Source organism: Hyaena hyaena, unplaced genomic scaffold (genome assembly GCF_003009895.1).
Source record: "Hyaena hyaena isolate Hyena2069 unplaced genomic scaffold, ASM300989v1 scaffold_551, whole genome shotgun sequence".
In the NCBI taxonomy this organism is placed as follows: Eukaryota; Metazoa; Chordata; class Mammalia; order Carnivora; family Hyaenidae; genus Hyaena; species Hyaena hyaena.
The window spans coordinates 518583-538870 of NW_024081183.1; the positions used below are offsets into that span (position 1 = coordinate 518583).

Consider the following 20288-nt stretch of genomic DNA (forward strand, 5'->3'; position numbering starts at 1 on the left):
AATGCTTAAGCCTGTGTTGGTCCCTGTCCCTTGGCCCTGGCAGGCTCCGTGTTCCATCCCAGCTGAGCTTTTGCTGGAGTAATTGCCCACATAGAGGCTTCAAGCCAAACAATTGTTCATACTGAGATAGTCTCACTGTTTAGCCCCTAATGAAACAATCTCCTTCCTGCCCTCAATGAAAGCAGCTATTTTTTATTTCCTCCCTCCCTTTATGGAGATGCTGTATCTCAGCCCCCACTCTTCTATCTTATTCATAAATGCTTTAAGGGGGGTCTTTGTGCAGAGGAAATTGGCTGGAGCCAAAATATCATGGGCTAGCCAGGAGACAAAGAGCAGTAAGGACACCCTTTCCCCACCTTTCTGTGTAGGATATTTAAATTACCTTTGTGTGATTATCTGAGTAATAATCAATTTAAACCTCAAGTCCACATAAGAAAAGTACTAGGGTTTTAAAAAGTATACTAAATTAGGCAGTTGTTACCTAAAGGAGCTCACAGAAATAGCCAAAAATAAAAATAAAACCGAATCACAAAACAACCATTGATGAGTGCCACAGGACAACAATAAGATGCTGCGGGAATCAGGGCAGGAAGGACGAGGCTTGATTGGGAAAGTGGGTGGAGCAAGGTTTTCACAAAATGATGTTTTGCAAATACAAGTAATAGCCCAGGTAAAGCTATTTGTGAGAGATCTTAAGTTGATCAGGAAGGTACGAGTAGTCCAGTTTTCTTTACTGACCAAACTTCAGATTCTCCAGAATATGAATTCAAGAAGAGAATCCGGAGTAGAAATGATAGGTTGCCAGGGAGCTCCGGTGTGTCCTGCTTGTCTTTACCACTTTGGGTAGCTTCTTCTGGATTATTGGTGCTTTCACATGCAGCCACATCTACTCTAAAGCTCTGGTTCATACAGCGACACAGTCACTTCCTTTGATTCTTTCCCCGTAGCCCCGTTAAGACTGTTTAGGCTTAACAGCCCCTTAACTTTGGGGCGCCTGGGTGGCTCGGTGAGTTAAGCATCTGACTCTTGATTTTGGCTCAGCTCATTATCTCATGGTGGTGAGATTGAGTCTTGCATCGGGCTCCAGCCTGCTTAGGATTCTTTCTCTCTCTCTCTTTCTCTCTCTCTCTCTCTCTCCCCCTCAAAAACAAACAAACAAAAAAAAACCTGTTTACAACTTTGAGGAGAAAGGGAGAATTAAAAAGGGTATTTATTACAAAATATATATGACACTAAAAAGGTCACCCTTTCAAGGTTTAATTGCTGATCCTACCTCCCAGTTCTGCTTCCCATTTCTGATGTCTCTGTGCCTTGCCTTAGCTTTATAGGACCAGTGTAGGTTCTGGATTACCTTGCCTGATTTCTTTTTGCTCAGCACCAGGCTCTCCTCCATGTGAAAGGTGCTAAGGACCCATCACTCAGGAGTTCATGTTCTAGAGTGCTTGACCTAGAGATAATAGCCAGACTGCTCACTTAGGGCTCTTTTACACATTTCTTAGTAGATAGGTATCCATGCCTCTCCTGAGGTTATTGACATAAGAGACCTCATCCTCCAAGTTAAACTCAAGATTCTCCAGAAAGAATGAGGCTTTGCACTTGGAGGCCAAGCAGCTTCGCCAAAACTTGTATACTGCTCTCTCAGGGGAGCATTTATTTAACAAGAACTGTGTACATATTGGGTTTTGTTTTTTTTTAGAAGGGAAACTTTTATTTTGACTGCATAAAATTTAAAAACAGTTAAATACAAAATCACATTCTTTTCGGGTGCCTGGGTGGCTTAGTCGGTTAAGTGTCCGACTTTCGCTTAGGTCATGATCTCGCTGTTCGTGGGTTCGAGCCCCGCGTCGGGCTCTGTGCTGACTGCCAGCTCAGAGCCTGGAGCCTGTTTCTGAGTCTGTAACTCCCTCTCTCTCTGACCCTCCCCTGCTCATGCTGTCTCTCTCTCTCTCCTAGAAATAAAAAAAAAAAATCACATTCTTTTCTTTCTCCTCCTCTTCCTCCTTCTTTTAACAGCAAAACACATTCTAAAGTTTATTTATTTTTGAGAGAGAGAGAGAGTACATGCATACTCGAGCAGGGGAGGGAGAGAGAGAACCCCAAGCAGAATCCACGCTGTCAGCATGGCTCCATCTCACAAAACATGAGATCATGACCTGAGCCAAAATCCAGAGTCAGAAGTTTAACTGACTGAGCTACCCACGTGCCTGGGAAAGCACATTCTAAACAAAGTAACAGGTGAAAAAGAAATTTATTTAAAAATTGAGAAACAAATAATTGTAAAATGTCAGGTCCCCTAATCTGTGAATTTAGGGGTAAATGGATATAATCATTACTAAGTTTAGCTGAGAGTGTTGCTGTTTACTTTTTGTTTGTGTTGCATGGTTTTTTTTTTTTTTTTTTTTTATGTTTTATTTATTTCTAGGAGAGAGAGACAGCGTGAGCAGGGGAGGGTCAGAGAGAGAGGGAGTCACAGACTGAAACAGGCTCCAGGCTCCGAGCTGGCAGTCAGCACAGAGCCCGACGCGGGGCTCGAACCCACAAACCGCGAGATCATGACCTAAGCGAAAGTCGGAAAGTCGGACGCTTAACCGACTAAGCCACCCAGGCGCCCCTGTGTTGCATGGTTTTTAAAACCAATCAATCAAAATTTATGGGGCGCCTGTCTGGCTCAGTCAGTGGAGCATGCGACGCTTGGTCTCAGGGTCATGAGTTTGAGCCCCACATTGGGTGTAGAGATTACTAAAAAAACCAAAATGTAAAAGATGAATCAAAATTTATTTAGATAAATATAAAGTTACTGTTATAGGTGCTTAAATAACAGCCCATTGCATTTTCTGTATTGTTTTAAGTGTCTCTACCTGGTTGCATCAAACTTCAATTAGTGGTTTAAATAATCGTGGGTATTTTATTTCTGTCAAAGTGCAATAGTTATTACTGTCCAATTCTAGAGAGTCCAATGAATTGAAAATAACATGTTCCTAAGAATTATATTAAACACTGTCTCAGGGATTATAATGAGAGCAAATGTAGTATCAATTAAATAACAGCCATTTCCTAAAAAGAGGTAAATTGAAATTACTTTTATTTATTTATTTATCTATTTAAATGTTTGTTTATTTTTGAGAGACAGAGACAGAGACAGAGCTCAAGCAGGGGAGGGGCAGAGAGGAGACACAGAATTCAAAGCAGGCTCCAGGCTCTGAGCTGTCAGCACAGAGTCTGACACGGGGCTTGAACCCACGAATTGTGAAATCATGACCTGAGCCAAAGTTGGAGGCTTAACTGACTGAACCACCCAGGCACCCCCAAAATTGTTTTTTAAAGAGAGCAATAGGCAGATGTCCTGCTGTGGTTATGGATGTTCAGGGGGCAGCTGCTGTAGAAGCTAAATCAAATCTGCACGTGACCCTCAGGCCTCACAGCTTAACCCTCCTCATTCCTGGGGAACCTGATGAAGGGAAGGCGTGCCCGGACCCTCCCAGACCTCTGCTTGATGAATTAGCCACTTGGGAGAAGTTGGAATTTAAACTTTCTGTGAGTCAGTATTTGTCTGCTGTGACCATTTTCTTTTCTTAGCTCATTGAGCTTTCCTCTCAGTCGACAGGGATGCCAACCGACTTTGTTGAGCTTTTTTCTCACGGGACATAATCCATCTTTGGCAGAGGACATATGTCTTTCCCATTCTGTCTCAAGGTCTTCAGCCCTCTTTCTGTAGGAGTTGTACTTCTGGCGTACACTGCTGATGTCTTTTTTTTTTTTTTTTAATGCTTTATTTATTAAATTTTTTTTCTTAAATAGCTTATTGTCAAGTTGGTTTACATTTAACATCCAGTGCTCATCCCAACAAGTGCCTTGTACATTTTGGGAAGTTTCTTTATTTCTAAGCAGTAAGTTACCTTGTTAACGAACTTTCTGCATGTTTCGTTATGTGTTCTTGCTGTAGTCTGGTCAGTGTTTGAAGTTTCAGCTGAAGCTTTGGAATTTAACTTTCAAGCTGTGAATATTCAAACTACAAAGATGCCTGCTGGCTCCTTTGGAAATTTCACTGGACCCGCAGCCTTTTTTTTTTTTTTTTCATTTGGCTTTCCTCACACAATTGTTTAAATGTTCCTAGCTTTTCTTTTTCAAGCCTTTTTAATGGGACACTTCAGGTAACAGCATGGTTGAGGCTTTTCAAACTGCTTTTGGACTCATAGTCTAGATGGTCTCCATTTTCCGATCACTCTCTTTGTTGAATCCCAAATTACTGTCATTCGTGGAATCTCTAGAGAGCAGGCAGGCTTATCATCTCCAAAGCAGCTTCTGTCATAGATTTTTAGCTGGCTCTCAGTATCATTTACAACTTATTTCATTCGTGTCTTTGAGTTTTCAAGCATTTTCCCCCCTTTCTGTTCCCATACTCTTTGCTTCCATCCTGCGGCTCCTTGGGAAAGCAACTCTAGACTTTCCTGAAGATGAGTGTTTTCAACCACACCATGCATTCTTTCCCTCTGAAGTTGTTCTCCATTCTTCTGAGATGCTTTTAGTGTTTTGGCGCCAGTCCCTAAGAATTGGAGAGATTTCGAAGTATCTTTGAGTGACCCATGTGTGTCCTCGAAGGCAAGCTGTCCTCACCGCATGAAATGAAAGTGTAGGGGGCTCACTTTTCTATTCTTTTTTGAGAAGGCCTACTGTGTGTTTAAGTGAAGAAGTAGACATGTTTAGACTTGTCTCTTTTGCCATATGCTGTGTTTGTTACATCCCCTGTGGCATCAGCTTGAGCACTCAGCCTCATCTCACCAACTCGATGAGATTCTTCAACCCCGGGCAGAAAATCTTTTGACTAGCTCTTTTCCTCTCCTTAAAATATGTTGGCTTTTTACTATAAAAACAATCATAGCAGCACATACCAGAACCTCCCGGGGAAACCCTGAGAGACTGGAACCTTGTCTCAAGCTTTCAGCCAGCACTGAGAACAGCTGGTCCAGGACTGGCTGGAAAGACAATTTGTGGCAGCCAGGAGGCCCCCTGTTTGGAATCAGGGACTTACCGTGCCCCGGCGTCCCTCTGTCTGTGCCCTGGCCCTGAATGTGAAAAAGGCCTCTGGGTGTCTGTGGGTAGGATTGACCCTCTGACATTTCTCTGTGAGGCTGGAACATAGCAGCTGGCACCTGTACACACGGTTTTAAGGGGGAAGTGATGTCTCCATTGGTATATACAGGCCAAGAGAGGAGAATTGATTCTAGAAAGGCCCGGATCGGGCAAGAATTTAAGCCACACTTAGGATTTTGGAGTTCACTTGACCATGGAGGTCCAGTCACATGTCTTTGAATGGGGTGATGACATCATCAGAACATACTTTGCCTTTGCCAGAGTGTCCTTTTCAGAGCCAAAGAAAAAAAAAAAAAAAGCCAAATTAGGATCCTGTCCTTTCCCTTCTGAAGTGTTCTGAAGAGTTGAGTAAGAATGATACAGGTCGGTTGATTTGGTAGTTCTTTATTAGCAGTAAGATCACCTAAGTATGCACTAGTTATCTCACTGCCAAGACAGAGAGGACGAGTTATATAGCCTAACCTGCAGTGAATCCCTACCTTCAACAGACCAGGAAGGTAAACCTGGGGTGGCCTTAGGTTTACTGAAAGTTAGCTGCCCTTCCTTTAGTCTTTTCAGAGTAGTTCAGTGAATTTTAGAGATACTGTTACTACCCTTTAGAAGAGGTAAGTTTCAGAGATAAACTAATCTAGGTAAGGAAACTGACTCTTGGAGAAGTGAATTGACTTGCCTGAAGTCAAACAGCTGATTTTGTGGTACAGCCTAGATAACCCATATTTTTAGCTCTGTGGGTAGCAGGGGCTAAGTAAATAACATGAGATATGTACAAGCACGTTCTGGACTAGTTCAGAGCAATTACTGGGTTTGCTAGGATTTAAAGGAAATGAATAGCCACTGTACAGAGTTGCTGTACTCAGCTTGTAGACATGTGCCTTGTTTTGGGCCCTTTGGCTATGTTATTCCTACAGGCTCTTTTTTGGTTGTATTTAATTTTTGGTCCTCCCTCACCCAGGGCTGAGCAAAGTCCAGGCAAATCCTGGTCTGTAAGCACTGCTAACACCTACAGAAAGGTGAAGAGTGTCTGCTTCCCTGACTGATTTCTTAGCTTTAATGTCTTTAGAGAAAAGCCATTTTAAGTTGACTAATCATTTCATCAATGAGTACTTCGCAGTGTTGGACTCACTGACCTTTTCCTGGTTACCTGGGAGGAGGATAATGTTGCTCTGCTTCATCTCCCGATGTCAGAGCAAGCTGATGGCTACCTCTGTTTTATCACTGCCACCCTCAATTGAGTTGGTTCACCTATCTCATATTTTGGTTGAGTGTATGATAGCTGCTATCTTCTGCTAGAATCTCCAAACTTCCATCTTTATCTTGCATACCTGAGGTATTTTTATGTAAATATGGGAGGGGTATAGAAGTAGCACCAGGAGATAAAAATGTAGAATAATGGGACTCAGTATAAGACCCTCTAATAATGAGGGCCATCTAACAGTAGAGGTGACTGCCTTTTGAAATGGTCTATAATTGGGGCGCCTGGGTGGCTCAGTCCGTTGATCTCACGGTTCGTGGTTTCGAGCCCCGCGTCGGGCTCTGTGCTGACAGCTAGCTCAGAGCCTGGAGCCTGTTTCAGATTCTGTGTCTCCCTCTCTCTCTGACCCTCCTCCTGCTCATGCTGCCTCTCTCTCTCTCTCTCTCTCTCTCTCTCAGAAATAAATAAAACATTTAAAAAATTAAAAAAAAAATAAAAAGAAAAGAAAAGAAATGGTCTGTAAGTGACTTAGCTCCAGAGCTGTTCAGGGAGGACCTAGGCGGTCACCTGTAGAATGGTTGCTTACGTTCAGTGAGGGATTAGACTTCGTGACTTCTACGGTTCTTTCTACCTCGGGTTTCCCAAATTAAAATTTCTTGGTGTAGTATTTACCTTTATTCTCTAATCAGTCTCAGAAATGTTTCAATTTGCTTTGTCTCAGACATTTAAAAAGCTTAACTTCTGGGTTTTTTTTTTCCAACTATATGAATGTGAACGGTGTCTCTTTTTGGAAAAAGGAAACAACATTCTTGCAAGAGAGACCGGATGGAAAGGAACTTCTCTTGCAGAACATTCTGAGAGCAGAGGTCGATTGAGTAAGCCTTTGTTCTGATGTGCTTGTTCCTTAAAATGTTCGTCCTTACAGAAGTTCAGAGTTTCTGTTTATTGTTATTTTGGAAGAGGGAACTAAGTGAAGTCCCTTTTGTATGGATGAAAACAGGCTGGTAGACATACCTCTCAGCAGCCTTACTTCACTTCTCCATGACGGCACTGACATTGCTGTGTATTCTTCTTCCTAGTGAAATGGGGTGAGGGATATGGTGAGTGGAACTGAGGTAACTATTATTAGAATTGTTCTTCAAACAATCACTGCCCCTTCAGCACTTTGCCTCCCAAATTTCATGTTGGAGTTAATGACAGGCCAAGTCAAGGAGAAAGAACCTCTGTTTTCAAACCAGAGTTTGTTTATTCAGCCTCTTCCTCACGTGTCTGTCACATTCACACCAGGCTTCAGTGCCAGTCACAGGCTCCATTGAGCCCTAACATCTTCAGACATTGAGTATCTCATGTTGCATCCAGAACCACTGAATGTCAGGCAGGAAGGGACCCCACAATTACCTACAAATCAGCCAGTAGAACTGTGATGGAAGAAGTGGTCATGCAGGGACCATGCCTCTGCCCTGAGAAGTGATCATCGATCCTCCGCTTGAACACCTGCACTTAACTGGATTCTGCCATCTCAGGATAGGCTGCATTTGTTTCCACACAGCCTTAATTGTTTCAGAATTCTTCCCCTGAGTATGCTAAAATCCACTTGTACTCACTGGTGCTAGCTCTGCCTTTGGAGCCTCACCAAAGTAACTTAATCCCTTTTCTGTGTGGTAGCTTCATCTTTAAGGTGTTTGGAAACATCTCCATTCATTTTGAAAAACAGGAGAAAAAATTATGTATCTTATCGATGACTTCATTTAAAAAATATTAGTTTTGGATATACTAGTTGCTTGCATTGTGTTAAGTATTTGGGATAAATGATGAAGGAGCGTGGCCCTTGCCTTTTAGAGCTCACATCCTATTTAGGGCAAGAGAGACCGTAAGCAACTAGCTCTAATAAGATATTGAGTGTTAGAAGAACAGAGTACCCAGTGACTATTAGCCATAAAGAAGGTCAAGATTTCTTTCATTAGAGGGCTTCACAGAGGAGGTGACATGGGACTGGATTTTGAGTTTGTGAATCAGGGAATGGGGAGAAAGCCATTCTAGGTAGGAAGAAGTGTAGGCAAACAGGTGTGAGTGCGTGGCAGATTTCAGAGTGATGATTTCCTCAGTATGTGTATAAAGCACCAGTTTTTAGGGGGCTTTACATGTCATGTTAAGGAGTTTCAGCCTCTCTTGCAGCCAGTAAGGAGTCATGGGTGGTTGTGACATTTTTAAAATTCCTGTACTGTTCTTTCTCATTACAAAAGTAATATAGGTTCATTGCAAAGAATTCAGTAAGTACGTAAAAATATAAAGAAGAAAATAGATACCCAGAAAAAATGTCTTTTAATATTTTACATGTATTCTTCCAGACATTTTTTTCTGTGCATATGTCTATATTTATTCACATTCTTTTTTTTAACGTGTATTCATTTTTGAGACAGAGCGAGTGATCGCACGCGTGCGCACGCACGCGCACACACACCACACACACACACACACACACACACACACACACACACGAGTGGGGGAGGGGCAGAGAGAGAGGGAGACACACAATCTGAAGCAGGCTCCAAGCTCTGAGCTGTCAGCACAGAGCCTGACGCAGGGCTCGAACTCACAAACCATGAGATCATGACCTGAGCCGAAGTCGGACGCTTAACCAACTGAGCCACTCCGGCGCCCCATTCGCATTCTTAAAATGGAATTGCTCTGCATGTACTATTTTAAAACTGGATTTTAAAGTTAATATAGCATGGAAATGTTTATAGGAGAATTACAACGTTTATATAATCTGTTGTTTCTAATTTTTGTTAAAACATTCTTAATATATTAATATTCTTAATATACTTCTTTGTGTACTTGACCTGTTGTTTCCCTGATAAATTCTTACCTGTTCTTTTTCTGATGAATTGAGTGAGTTGGAAGGGGGATGCCAAAGGATTTTCTTACTTTTAAATAATTTTAAAATAAATTTTGCTGCTGTGAGGAGCTGTGCTATGCCCTGAGAATATGCCAGTGAATATCACAGATCTGCTCTCTCCTCTTGTGGTACTTACAGTCTAGTGGAAGAGACATGGTAAACAATTGGACAAATAAAAATATGATAAAATGTTGTACGGCTTTAGAAACTAAAGGGTAAATGAAAGTTTATAACCTTTAAAAGTCCTTATCTTTTCCTGACTTACACCAAATCATGTACAAATCAAATGGTATGATGTTTGAGATTTGCCTCAAAATGTTCCAAGGTTGGGAGAAAGAGAAACTGAAAAAACATTGGCCAGAGGTTGATAACTGCAGAAGGTAGTGGTTAATTATACTCTGCTTTTGTATGTTTGACATTTTCTGTAATAAAATGCAAAAACCAGAAGAAAAGATGGAAGAGAGATTATTACCTGGTTTCGATTGGGAGACCAAGGAGTTCCTTTGAGGAAGAAATTTTTCAGCGAGACCTTTGATAGATACAGGAGTTGACCAGGCTGTAAGTGGCAGATGGTGATTGAGGAGAGAGCTTTTTAAGCAGTGGGATCATGTGTAAAGGCCAAAAGCCAAGTAAGGAATGTCCTGGTGCCTTGAGGAAATGCAAGAAGACTGGTATTGGAGTTGAGAGACTGGGGAAGTAGGCGCAGGCCAGATCACATGGACTTTGGAGGTCATCTTAAGGGTTTTGTTCTTTAATCCAATAGTGAGAGTAGGAAGCCTTTCACAGAAGGGTTTTACATGGCCGAATGGCAAGGTCCCTTTTGCTTCTCTAAGAGTTCCAGTTTTGTGGAGAATGGTTTTGTTTTGGGGCTGGAGGAAAAGAGACCATAGAAGTGGGGAGGCATCAGGAGGTTATTGCGCCAGCCCAGGAGACTGGAGACTTTATATTAGAGAAATAAGATTGCCAATGGAGAGAAGGGATACTGAACTGAGAGATATTTTGATCTCGATGATGGTGTAGATATGGGGGTTGAAGGAAAAGGGTGTACATAATCTGACTGATGCAATTGAATGGGTGGAGGTGTAATTGACTAAGACCCTAAGAAGGATGGAGAAAGAGCAGGTTTTGTGTCGATACTGAGAGCTCAGTTTGGAATATGCCATTCAGAAAATTTGTGCCAGTTTACATTTTCACATCTATATGTAAGACATGTGTAAAGTTAATATTTGGGCTTCTGGTCTGTACAGATTTGAGTTTTAGAAAGATTCTGAGGCACCTGGGTGGCTCAGTCCGTTAAGCATCCAACTCTTGATTTTGGCTCAAGTCATGATCTCACAATTGGTGATTTCAAGTCCCCAGTCCAGCTCTATGCTGACAGCACATTCTGTCTCCCTCTCTCTTCTGCCCCTCCCCTGCTCACTTGCAGGGTGTGGAGGAGGAATGTTCAAAATAAGGACTCTCAAAATAAATAAATAAACTTTTTTTTTTAAAGAAAGTTTATTCTGGTAGGAGGCTGGAGACCAATTAGTCTGTGAGCTTGTTGAATCTGCGGATCTCATCTGTACATCTCTGCTTTGTATCCCTAGTAGGCAGGCAGAGTGTTTAGCACATAGTAGGTATGTAGTAAGTAATGTTCCAAGAATGAATGCTTATAGGTTTAGGTAGAGATTGATAGATTCAGGGAGTTTCCAGGGTAGATTCAACAGAGCTTGGATGTAGTAAGATGGAAGAGATTCTTTTCCTTGACCCTTCCTGTTGAAGAGCTTTTCAACAGCTCGGTGATGCTGACAAATCTTCCTATGGGTAGCCATCAATTTATCAGTGTGTTTTTCTTTTTCTTTTTTTTGGGGGGGGTGGCTCAAGTGAGTGAGGGGCAGAGAGAGAGAGGAGAATCACATGAGGGGCAGAGAGAGAGAGAACTATGGCTCACCAAAGCAGTGCTCGAGCTCAGCAGAAGCAGGGCATGAGCTCACCCAGTGTGGGACTTGACATCACCAACTGTGAGATCATGACCTAAGCCCAAGTCAGATGCCTAACAACTGAGCCATCCAGGCACCCAGTGTGTTTTTCTTTTGCTCAATATTTATTTGTTTGGAGCTCTATAGGTTAGAGATCAACAAGCTGTAATTATTATAATAGTAGCTTCAAGCTATCTGTAACTCTAGTTTTCTTCTCTCTGCTGACTTCTCAAGCCCAGAACCCACAAAGACTAGCAGCTTTGGTGGTGGGGGAAGTTGTAGCAGCAAAGGAAATTTACAGCAGGGCAGCAGTAGTTGGTATGTAGAAACTGTCCAGTAGCTGACTGTAAATAGTGTTTACTTATATGCTTTCCATTTTACAAATGGAAACATAAGCCTAGAGAGACTTGTCAAAACACATGGCAGCTAGTCAGTATAAACCTAGATTTCCCTGATACTGGGCTGGTACTTACTACAGTCGAATTCTTTTTTTTTTTTTTTTTAATTTTTTTTTTTTAATGTTTTACTTCTAGGAGAGAGAGAAAGCATGAGCAGGGGAGGGTCAGAGAGAGAGGGAGTCACAGACTGAAACAGGCTCCAGGCTCTGACTGGCAGTCAGCACAGAGCCCGACGCGGGGCTCGAACCCACGAACCGTGAGATCATGACCCAAGCGAAAGTCGGACGCTTAACCGACTAAGCCACCCAGGCGCCCCTACAGTCGAATTCTTAATAGATCAGCCAAATCTGTTTACTTTTTAAATTTTCATGATTGCTTATTACCGAGTGATTACAGATTAATTTTAATATTGTTTAATGCTTCAGAGCCTGCTGTTAAGCACCTGTGGAATATGTTCACTTATCCAGGACCTTGTTCTTGTGTTGTGCTAATTTATATTGCCTTTCTATTCTGTTTGCTTTCAAAATAGTTCAGAATATTGCCTCTCAGAGTCTCTTTCCATTTTCAGCTTCAAAGTGGTATCTTCTGTGTTTTCTTCTTCATTGCCATGACCACTGTGCATTGAACCATTAAGTTTACCAGATTTAAGTAGGCAGGCCTTGGTAGCAGCAGTGCCAGGTACTGTGGAATCCAAGCACGTCAGGTTGACAGTTTTGGGCCTTTGTCTGTGTCATGAAGACGTGTGGGCACAAAGGCAGGGTGAGGAGTAAAGCAGAGAAGGGGAATAGGTGGAGATTTAAGATAGTGTATTCTCAAGGAACATTTTCAGGGAGATAAAGGAAGCTGGTTAAAATTTCATGGTCTTCAGAAGATTCGAAATGGGAGCCAGGGTAGATTTCTTCTTTCGGATATTCAGTCAGTCAGTTTTGGTTCTGACATTTTAGGACTGGAACTCATATTCCTGTCTAAAAAGAAGCATTCTGTGATGTTGCATAGTGTTGGTATACGCATACAAATGAGTTAGCCAGCCTTTACAGTGAAGATGAGTGGGAGATGGGTTCCGGAAATCTCATTCTGTACCATGTTATTTCATGGAGCTCTCTTATATTGTCCGTCTGTATTCTGTGAGATACACATTTTATAGATGAGGAAGCTGAGGCTTAGAAAATTTAAGTATCTCTGAAGCCCACACAGCTAATGAGTTTTTTTCTGACTGCATAGATTGTACTTAAAAAAATTTTTTTTTATGGTTTATTTTTTTTTAATTTTTTAAATGTTTTATTTATTTCTAGGAGGGAGAGAGAGACAGTGTGAGCAGGGGTCAGAGAGAGAGGGAGTCACAGACTCCGAAACAGGCTCCAGGCTCTGAGCTGGCAGTCAGCACAGGGCCCGGCGCGGGGCTCGAACCCACGAACCGCGAGATCGTGACCTAAGCGAAAGTCGGACGCTCAACTGACTAAGCCACCCAGGCGCCCCTATGATTTATTTATTTTTGAGAGAGAGACAGACCATGAGTGGGGGAAGGGCAGAGAGAGAGGGAGACAGAATCTGAAATAGGCTCCAGGCTCTGAGCTGTCAGCACAGAGCCCGATGGGGAGCTCGAACCCACGAACCGTGAGATCATGACCTGAGTTGTGAAGTCAGAGGCTTAACCGACTGAGCCACCCAGGCGCCCCAGATTGTACTTTTAATAATACTACCTTTCCCCTACATTTTCAACCATATAAAGTAACTTTTGCCTTTTGTGTTTTTCTCTTCTGCAATTTTAGAATCTTTCATGGAGCATGCAGTTATTGACTAGTAAATGTAGTGCCTGCAAACTAAAGGATGCTGAGTGTCTGAGCTAGAACTCTTACTATTTCCCTGGGAAAGGGTTGTGGAGAGATGTGGGAGGGGAACCGATGAGACTCTCCTCTGACTTTTCATGAAAATATTATTGCCTGCATTAACTATTATTGCCTCTGTACTGAGGCCTTGTCAGTGGCTCCAGAGTATCAGATCTCGGTCTTGTATTCCTCAGAGGCAAAAGGGCTTTACATGCTCTGGAATGAGAGCTGGAGAAATTCCACAGTAGTGGCAGTAGCTTAGATGATTGGGAATCTCTCTTGGACTTAGAACCAGGAAGCAAACAGTGGAACATTCCGCAGCTAACTTTTAATTAGTGTTGTGGCTTCTGATTGTGTTAGGAAACAAATATATTTTAACTATCTTGTCATTAGTTCTAGAATCTAGAGCAAAGAGAAAATGGTAAAGAAACATGAACTTTTGGTCCTTTTTTCTATTTTTTTCTTTTTCTTTTTTTTTTTTGAGAGAGAAAGTGTGTGCATGTGCAGAGCCGATGCAAGGCTTGATCTCACCACCCTTAGATCATGACCTGAGCCAAACAAGAGTCAGATGCACAACTGACTGAGCCACCCAAGCACCCCTGGTCCCATTTATATAACTTAAATCTTATCTGAATTCCTTTATGAAAACTGTAGCCCAGAGTAGACACACAACACCCTAAGAATCTGCATTCACATCTCTTTAGGCTTCTCATTTTGTTTTTCCTATATCTTCTTGCGACTGAAAGATGTGTGTTAATCATTTGTGTGTATTAACTGTGTGGCAGCCCCACTATGCAAGTCAGTCTAGGGATTTCAAGGGACTGAAGGTCTTCTTAGAAGATAAATTGGAGCCTATAAAAATAATAGCATTAAGTTATTGGGATAAAATTTCAAGCAGAGAACACCACCTGGTGGTTATAGGGAGGATTTGAGCTCCTGCATTTGTAATATTTGCCAGAATGTTTGAATGCTATAAAAATTACATTCTTATTTATAATAATGATGAATTCAGATTTCTAAGGATACTTTTCTGCCATACGATTTTAGCATTGCTTCATTAAAACTACTGTCAGGGGCGCCTGGGTGGCTCAGTCGGTTAAGCATCCGACTACAGCTCAGGTCATGATCTCACTGTTTTTGAGTTCTAGCCCTGTGTTGGGCTCTGTGCTGACAGCTCAGAGTCTGGAGCCTGCTTTGGATTTTGTGTCTCCCTCTCTGACCCACCCCCGCTTATTCTCTTTCTCTCAAAAATAAATAAACATTAAAAAAAATTTTTTTTCAAACCCTGCTGTCAAAACCTGCAGACTAACCAAATGATTGTGTCTGAAAGAATTGAAGTCTGGTGCCCTTGGTTCTTCCAAACACAGGCTCCGTTTATCTCTGTAAAAAAAAAAAAAATCTGTGTGTCTTTTCATTCTTTATTGAAACCTCTAACTGTGATGGCGTGCTTATTTTATGTGGTAAATTTTCTTCTAGTAGAATAACAGAGAATAAATACTAGTGACTTTTCAGTAATTTTTTGGGCAGGTATTGTATTAAAACAAGTTGTTTCTTTTTTGTATAAAAACTAAAGAGGAGTGATTTTCCAGAGTGATTATCAGGATGAGCAAAGTTGGCAAGTTCTTTTTATTAAAATATATATCCAAGATTTCTTTTTTATTGTAACAAACATCTTTATTATTTGACGATCTTGAATCGAGATAATTGTGTGGTTGGGTAAAGTAGGGACACCATCTCCAAGGGAGAGGATCCTATCAAGTTAATCAGGATGCATATTTTATAGGCCTGATGGGGAAGGGAAGATAAACAAAGTTCTAAATTTCAGGCTGAGATGGGGGCTGGCATAGCATGTCTGTATCTTTTTTCCTAGTAGGAAAGCTGAATCCAGGTCCCACCACCATTGAAAAGTTTCTTGAGAGAAAGGTATTCATGTCAGCTACTACATAGAGTGTGACATGAATTTGCACTGTTCTCCTAGGATATTTTTATATAAGTAACAGCGTAATAACTCTGCATTTTAACAGTCATATTATCAGACACTGTACAGAGCCACTCCATACACGAGTGCCCACATATTGTATGATTCCACTTACATGAAATGTCCAGAATTGGCAGATCTATAGAGACAGAAAGATTTCTGGTTGCCAGGGGTCTGGGATGGGTAGGAGTTGAGAGGAAATGGGGAGTGCCTGTTAAGGGGTTTGTTATTTCTTTTGGGGGTATTGAAATGTTTTGGAATTAAATAGTGGTGTTGATTGCACAGCTGTGTGAATATACTAAAAAAACACTGTACTGTACCCTTAAATTTAAACTAAACTTAAAAAAAAAGTGCTGATCCATGGAGGGGTGAACAAAATCAATAAAAAAGGTGAATGCGGTAACAATTCTCTCGTTTATGTTCTAGCAGAACTGTCTGATAATCTAAATATTCCAGCTTGGACCTTGAATGTTGATTCAATTTGTATTTTAATGCCCTATTCTCAACCTTCACAGGGCCACGATGGGCCTCCTGGAACATTGGTGTATTCATCTGCATACGGTGTGCTGGAATCCACAGGAATCTGGGGGTGCACATATCCAGGGTAAAATCAGTTAACCTCGACCAGTGGACTCAAGAACAGATTCAGGTACTTAATAGCCCAACAGTGAGTCAGCTGCGCCCAGATTTCACATAAGAACAGTTCTGGATGAATTTCAGTCAGACTGGGCACAAAGGGGAAGGTAAAGGAAAATTTAGTTGTCAAACACTTATGTCAAATTCTTATACCTTAATAGAGAAATTCTTGATCTTTATAGTTAAGATACAAGTTATTCTACTTATATTTTACTTCCTTCAAAACATAGTCTGTGGTCTAGGATCCCATGGATATACCCCCAAGGTATAAATGAGGATCTTTAGATTATTTTCTGAGACCCGTGGCATTTCCAAATCTAACATTTGTAGTTTTAGATAGTCTCACATACACACACACACACACACACACACACACACATCCTCCAACGTATAGACTTACAATATTTTATTGCTAAAGTGTATATGTGAATCTTGTTTTCTGTCAGGTTGGTGGGCTGGGGGTGAGATACTTAAGTTAGTGAGCCTAGATGGCTTAAAATCTGCACCTTGATATGGCTTCATTTTCTCTATTTATTTACTTCCTGCTCTGAAACCTTTAAAGTAATTTAATTTTTTTTCTTTTTTGGGGGGTAGAAAGGGGAAGAAAGGATCTAAAGAAAACAGTTGCTAAAGTTGGTAATAGGAATAAGAGGTTATTCTTAACTGGAAAATGGCTTTAGAAATTAGACTGCTTTTATATTATAGATTCACTAAAAGTCTAAAAGATTAGTTCTATTTTTCAGTTACACTTTATTATATCTTATGAAGGAAATTACATGCCATGGAGGTATTTGGGAATTTGAAGATTTAAAAGATCTTGGGATTTATTTGTCCCTCATAAGTGCTAAGGAATCTATTTCAAAGGCTTCATGGCAAACACATTTATTGGTAATAAAATTGAATACATTAATTAATAGGATAAACTCAGAATTGTAGTTATTGCCCAATTACTGCCTGCCTGATTAGGTACTGATTATTGCCTATCTAGTAGACATTTTGATTGGTAGTTATGTGTCTTGGGCTTTTAAATGGGATCTTGAATTGTTACTGAATTAAATGCATCTTGTCAGACGAATCTTTCAATAAAAAGAACTGGGGGAGGGAGGTGGGAACGACAATGGGAGCAAATGGTTGCCAGTGGAGAGAATGGTGGACTGGGAATCAGTTATGCACATACATCTTGGTTCTGCCATTGTCAGGTGGTCCTTCAATTGTAAAATGCTGAAGCTGGGTGAGAAGTTTTCCAGTTCTTTTCTTATCTGACATTCCGTGTGTCGCCATCTCTTTGGTTGCAGTGCATGCAAGAGATGGGGAACGGAAAAGCAAACCGACTCTATGAAGCCTATCTTCCTGAGACTTTTCGGCGACCTCAAATAGACCCGTATCTTTTTTGGAGCAACTTAGAAGGCTGAGTGGTATTTTGGTGTTTGGGGAAAGTCACCAAGCCCCGTGATCTGACCAGGCCATCTGTATGTGGTTTAGTCAAAGTCTTGCTTTCCTCTCTTCTGCCAACAACACATACAAAAAGTATATGTATACTTTCCGATGTCGGAATGGTGCTGTCACATGGGGAAGATTCATTCAGGAATTAAGACTGAAGTAGTTCACTGAATTCTTCCATAAAGTGACATCGCTGATAGTTTTGGCATCTATGAAACTCTTGTGTGCTGAAAAGAATAGATTACTGTGCTGTATTGAATCAGTAAAACTACCATCCATTTTTTAATGCCTTTTCTACGTCCTGTGTGAAAGAATTAACTGTTATCGACCAGTTAATCAATAATCTTCTTCCCCACCCCTCAACAGGGGATAGCACCCTACTCACAAAACCAAACCCCCTAAAGGCAGTGCTTCACAAAAGTGGTTTATAGACTGTTTCTTCAGAGTTTGCCTTTGGTTGGGTGCAGTTGGAACCTGTTAAAATGCAGATTTGGGGCCCTGCAGAAGACACACTGATTGGAATTTGGTAGTAGGACGCAAGGGTTTATCGCTCTAAGGGCACACTGTTGCCTTTGTTTAAGGCCTTTTGACCTAAGGGCTTTAAAATAGATCATTGACTGCTTTACCTGTATTCTAGAAAAGCCACAATTTCCTCTAATGTCAATATGAAGAATAATCCCATTTGATGCTATCATTACCCTGAAGGAAAGTCATAGGAAATGGTGATTCCCTGCAGTACCTGTGAAGGAGGTTGTAAGGTTTTGGTGAGGGGCAACTTTATGTGAAGAAACTGGAGCCATATGGAGAAACCAGGCAGGAGGGAGAGAGGAGAACAATGTTCCACTGAATACAGATTGACCTGTCGTACTCATACTGTGGGAAAGATTTGTTTGATTTACCCTTAATAAGCTTTCTGCAGAGCTGTCGAGGGATTTATTCGAGATAAATATGAGAAGAAGAAATACATGGACCGAAGTTTGGACATCAATGCCTTTAGGGTTGGTTATCAAGCTTTGTTCATAATGAGTAATTTGCTTATTAATCAGGCCAGGAAACAATTTGAGAAGAGCTACTGAAATACTCCAAAGCCATTTTTAAAAAGTAGAAAAAAGCCAGTTATTGAGCCAAGACCATGAAATATGGAGCAGACTTCTGCATTAGGGATAGACAGGGCAAATCATCAGTGAGTTCTTTGCCTTGACATGTATTTAGATATTTGTGATTCCCAGTTCCAGATTATTTCTCCAAATGGACATGTTGGGCATACTAGATGAAACAATAATATGTGTAAACGTGTGTGTGTGTGTATGCATTTTTTCTGTAAATGAAGTCAACACAATTAATTAAATCACCTGAGTTTTCTTCAGTTTGGCCAGCATGTATTTCCAGTGGGTTGATGGGCTAATTGCCAGTGGGACCCCATTCCTGAGAAGGTCTTAGAAGGAGACTACTAGTTGCCAAGCCCGCTTTCCATCCTAGGCATGTGGTTAGAATCTGAAATACAATGTCTGATAACTAGGGCAAGTATCACATAAAGGAGGAAGTACAACATGGTTTCTGGAAGAAGAAGCTCGATCTGACTAATGACAGCTAAAGGAGAACCAATATGATTATTTGGACCTAAAAAAGTCTTTGACAAGATTCTACAGTAAATTTGCATAGGGATAATTGACTATTTCTTTATCTGCAGAAGTATAGAGAAGAGAGTATAGAATTCTCCAGCTCTTGCATGAGTCCTGTCTGTCTGTCTATCATCTATCTAGTATGGAGGATGTACTAGCCCATGAAATCACTAAATTTACACAGGGCTCTAAATCCTTGCAGGCAATTTAAAGTCAAACTAATTGGAATGTGCTCCAGATTGATCTTTTGGGTTTGTGTGAAAAGGGGCATCAACTCATAGGTGACTCTCAATGTAGGCAAGTAAGTGCAGGGTAATACATTTAGTTGGGTAAAGATGATTCCTTCTGAGCTTAGTGTGAAGGACTCTTACTTTGTAGTCATCCAGAAAACAGACCTGGGATTTATCATAACTGTTCCAAGAAAGAATTAACCCAGTGTACAGGCACAGCTTGGATGGCATCATCAAAAAAGTTTGGAAGCAAAGCACACACATCTCCTTTTATTTGTAGAAAACTATGGTCTGTCTGCTTAGCTCGGTTCATTGTACCAAAAGATATGAAATCAGACAAGGTCAGAAAAGAGTATCTGAGAAAATCCAGAAGATGGGGGAGGAGGGAAGCATGGCCGTATGAAGATAGTGTTCGTTCATAATTATGTTGCTGGTGTACTGTGCCCATGCAAACAGCCTGTTTTAATCATGGAATGTTTTCACTTAGGAAGGAAATATACCTCCTGTTTACCAAAATGTTTTTTATTTGATGTACATAGTTTTAATAATATCCTTGTGAAGACTTATATGCCAAGAGTTAATATTTGCTAAGCGAGGACAGTTAATGTCAAATTGAAAAGAAAGTGGTTCTGTTAATTAAAGAGTATTATTTTTAAATGGACAGATAAAGCATTTTTAACTTTGGGAAATTAAGTGTTCTGTATTAAAACATTATACCATGTATGGAACAGACATAGACACATGTGTTCTTTGGTGATTAAAATATCATATTACAGATACTTTGAAAATTGAAGTGGAAAATCTATGCCTACTCTTACCATCTTTACCAATGGTTATCACCTTGGTGTGTTCTTTCTTTTTTCCTAGGTAGTTACTTTGTGGAGGCACAATTATAATAGTTATATAGATTGTCTACGATTTTCATTCAACTTAGCATATCACATAGTTTTATGTACTTATATAGTGTTTATAGCTTTTAATTGTTACATCCTTCACTGAGGATATTTTACCATTTACC

At 40.8% G+C, this 20288-nt stretch overlaps 1 protein-coding gene across 4 annotated transcripts in view; it reads left to right on the forward strand.

Moving 5' to 3' along the window:
* SMAP2 (small ArfGAP2) overlaps positions 1–20288 on the forward strand; it is a 54923-nt gene that overhangs the window by 21844 nt on the left and 12791 nt on the right. For 3 of the 4 annotated variants that reach the window (XM_039255938.1, XM_039255936.1, XM_039255937.1), the window contains exons 2-4: positions 15858–15991; positions 17274–17359; positions 18338–18416. In XM_039255938.1, coding sequence (XP_039111869.1) covers positions 17277–17359; positions 18338–18416 — 162 coding nt within the window. In that variant the 5' untranslated portion in view covers positions 15858–15991; positions 17274–17276. Of the gene's footprint in view, positions 1–15850; positions 15992–17273; positions 17360–18337; positions 18417–20288 lie in introns of all 4 variants that reach the window. The other variant, XM_039255939.1, reaches the window with a different exon arrangement.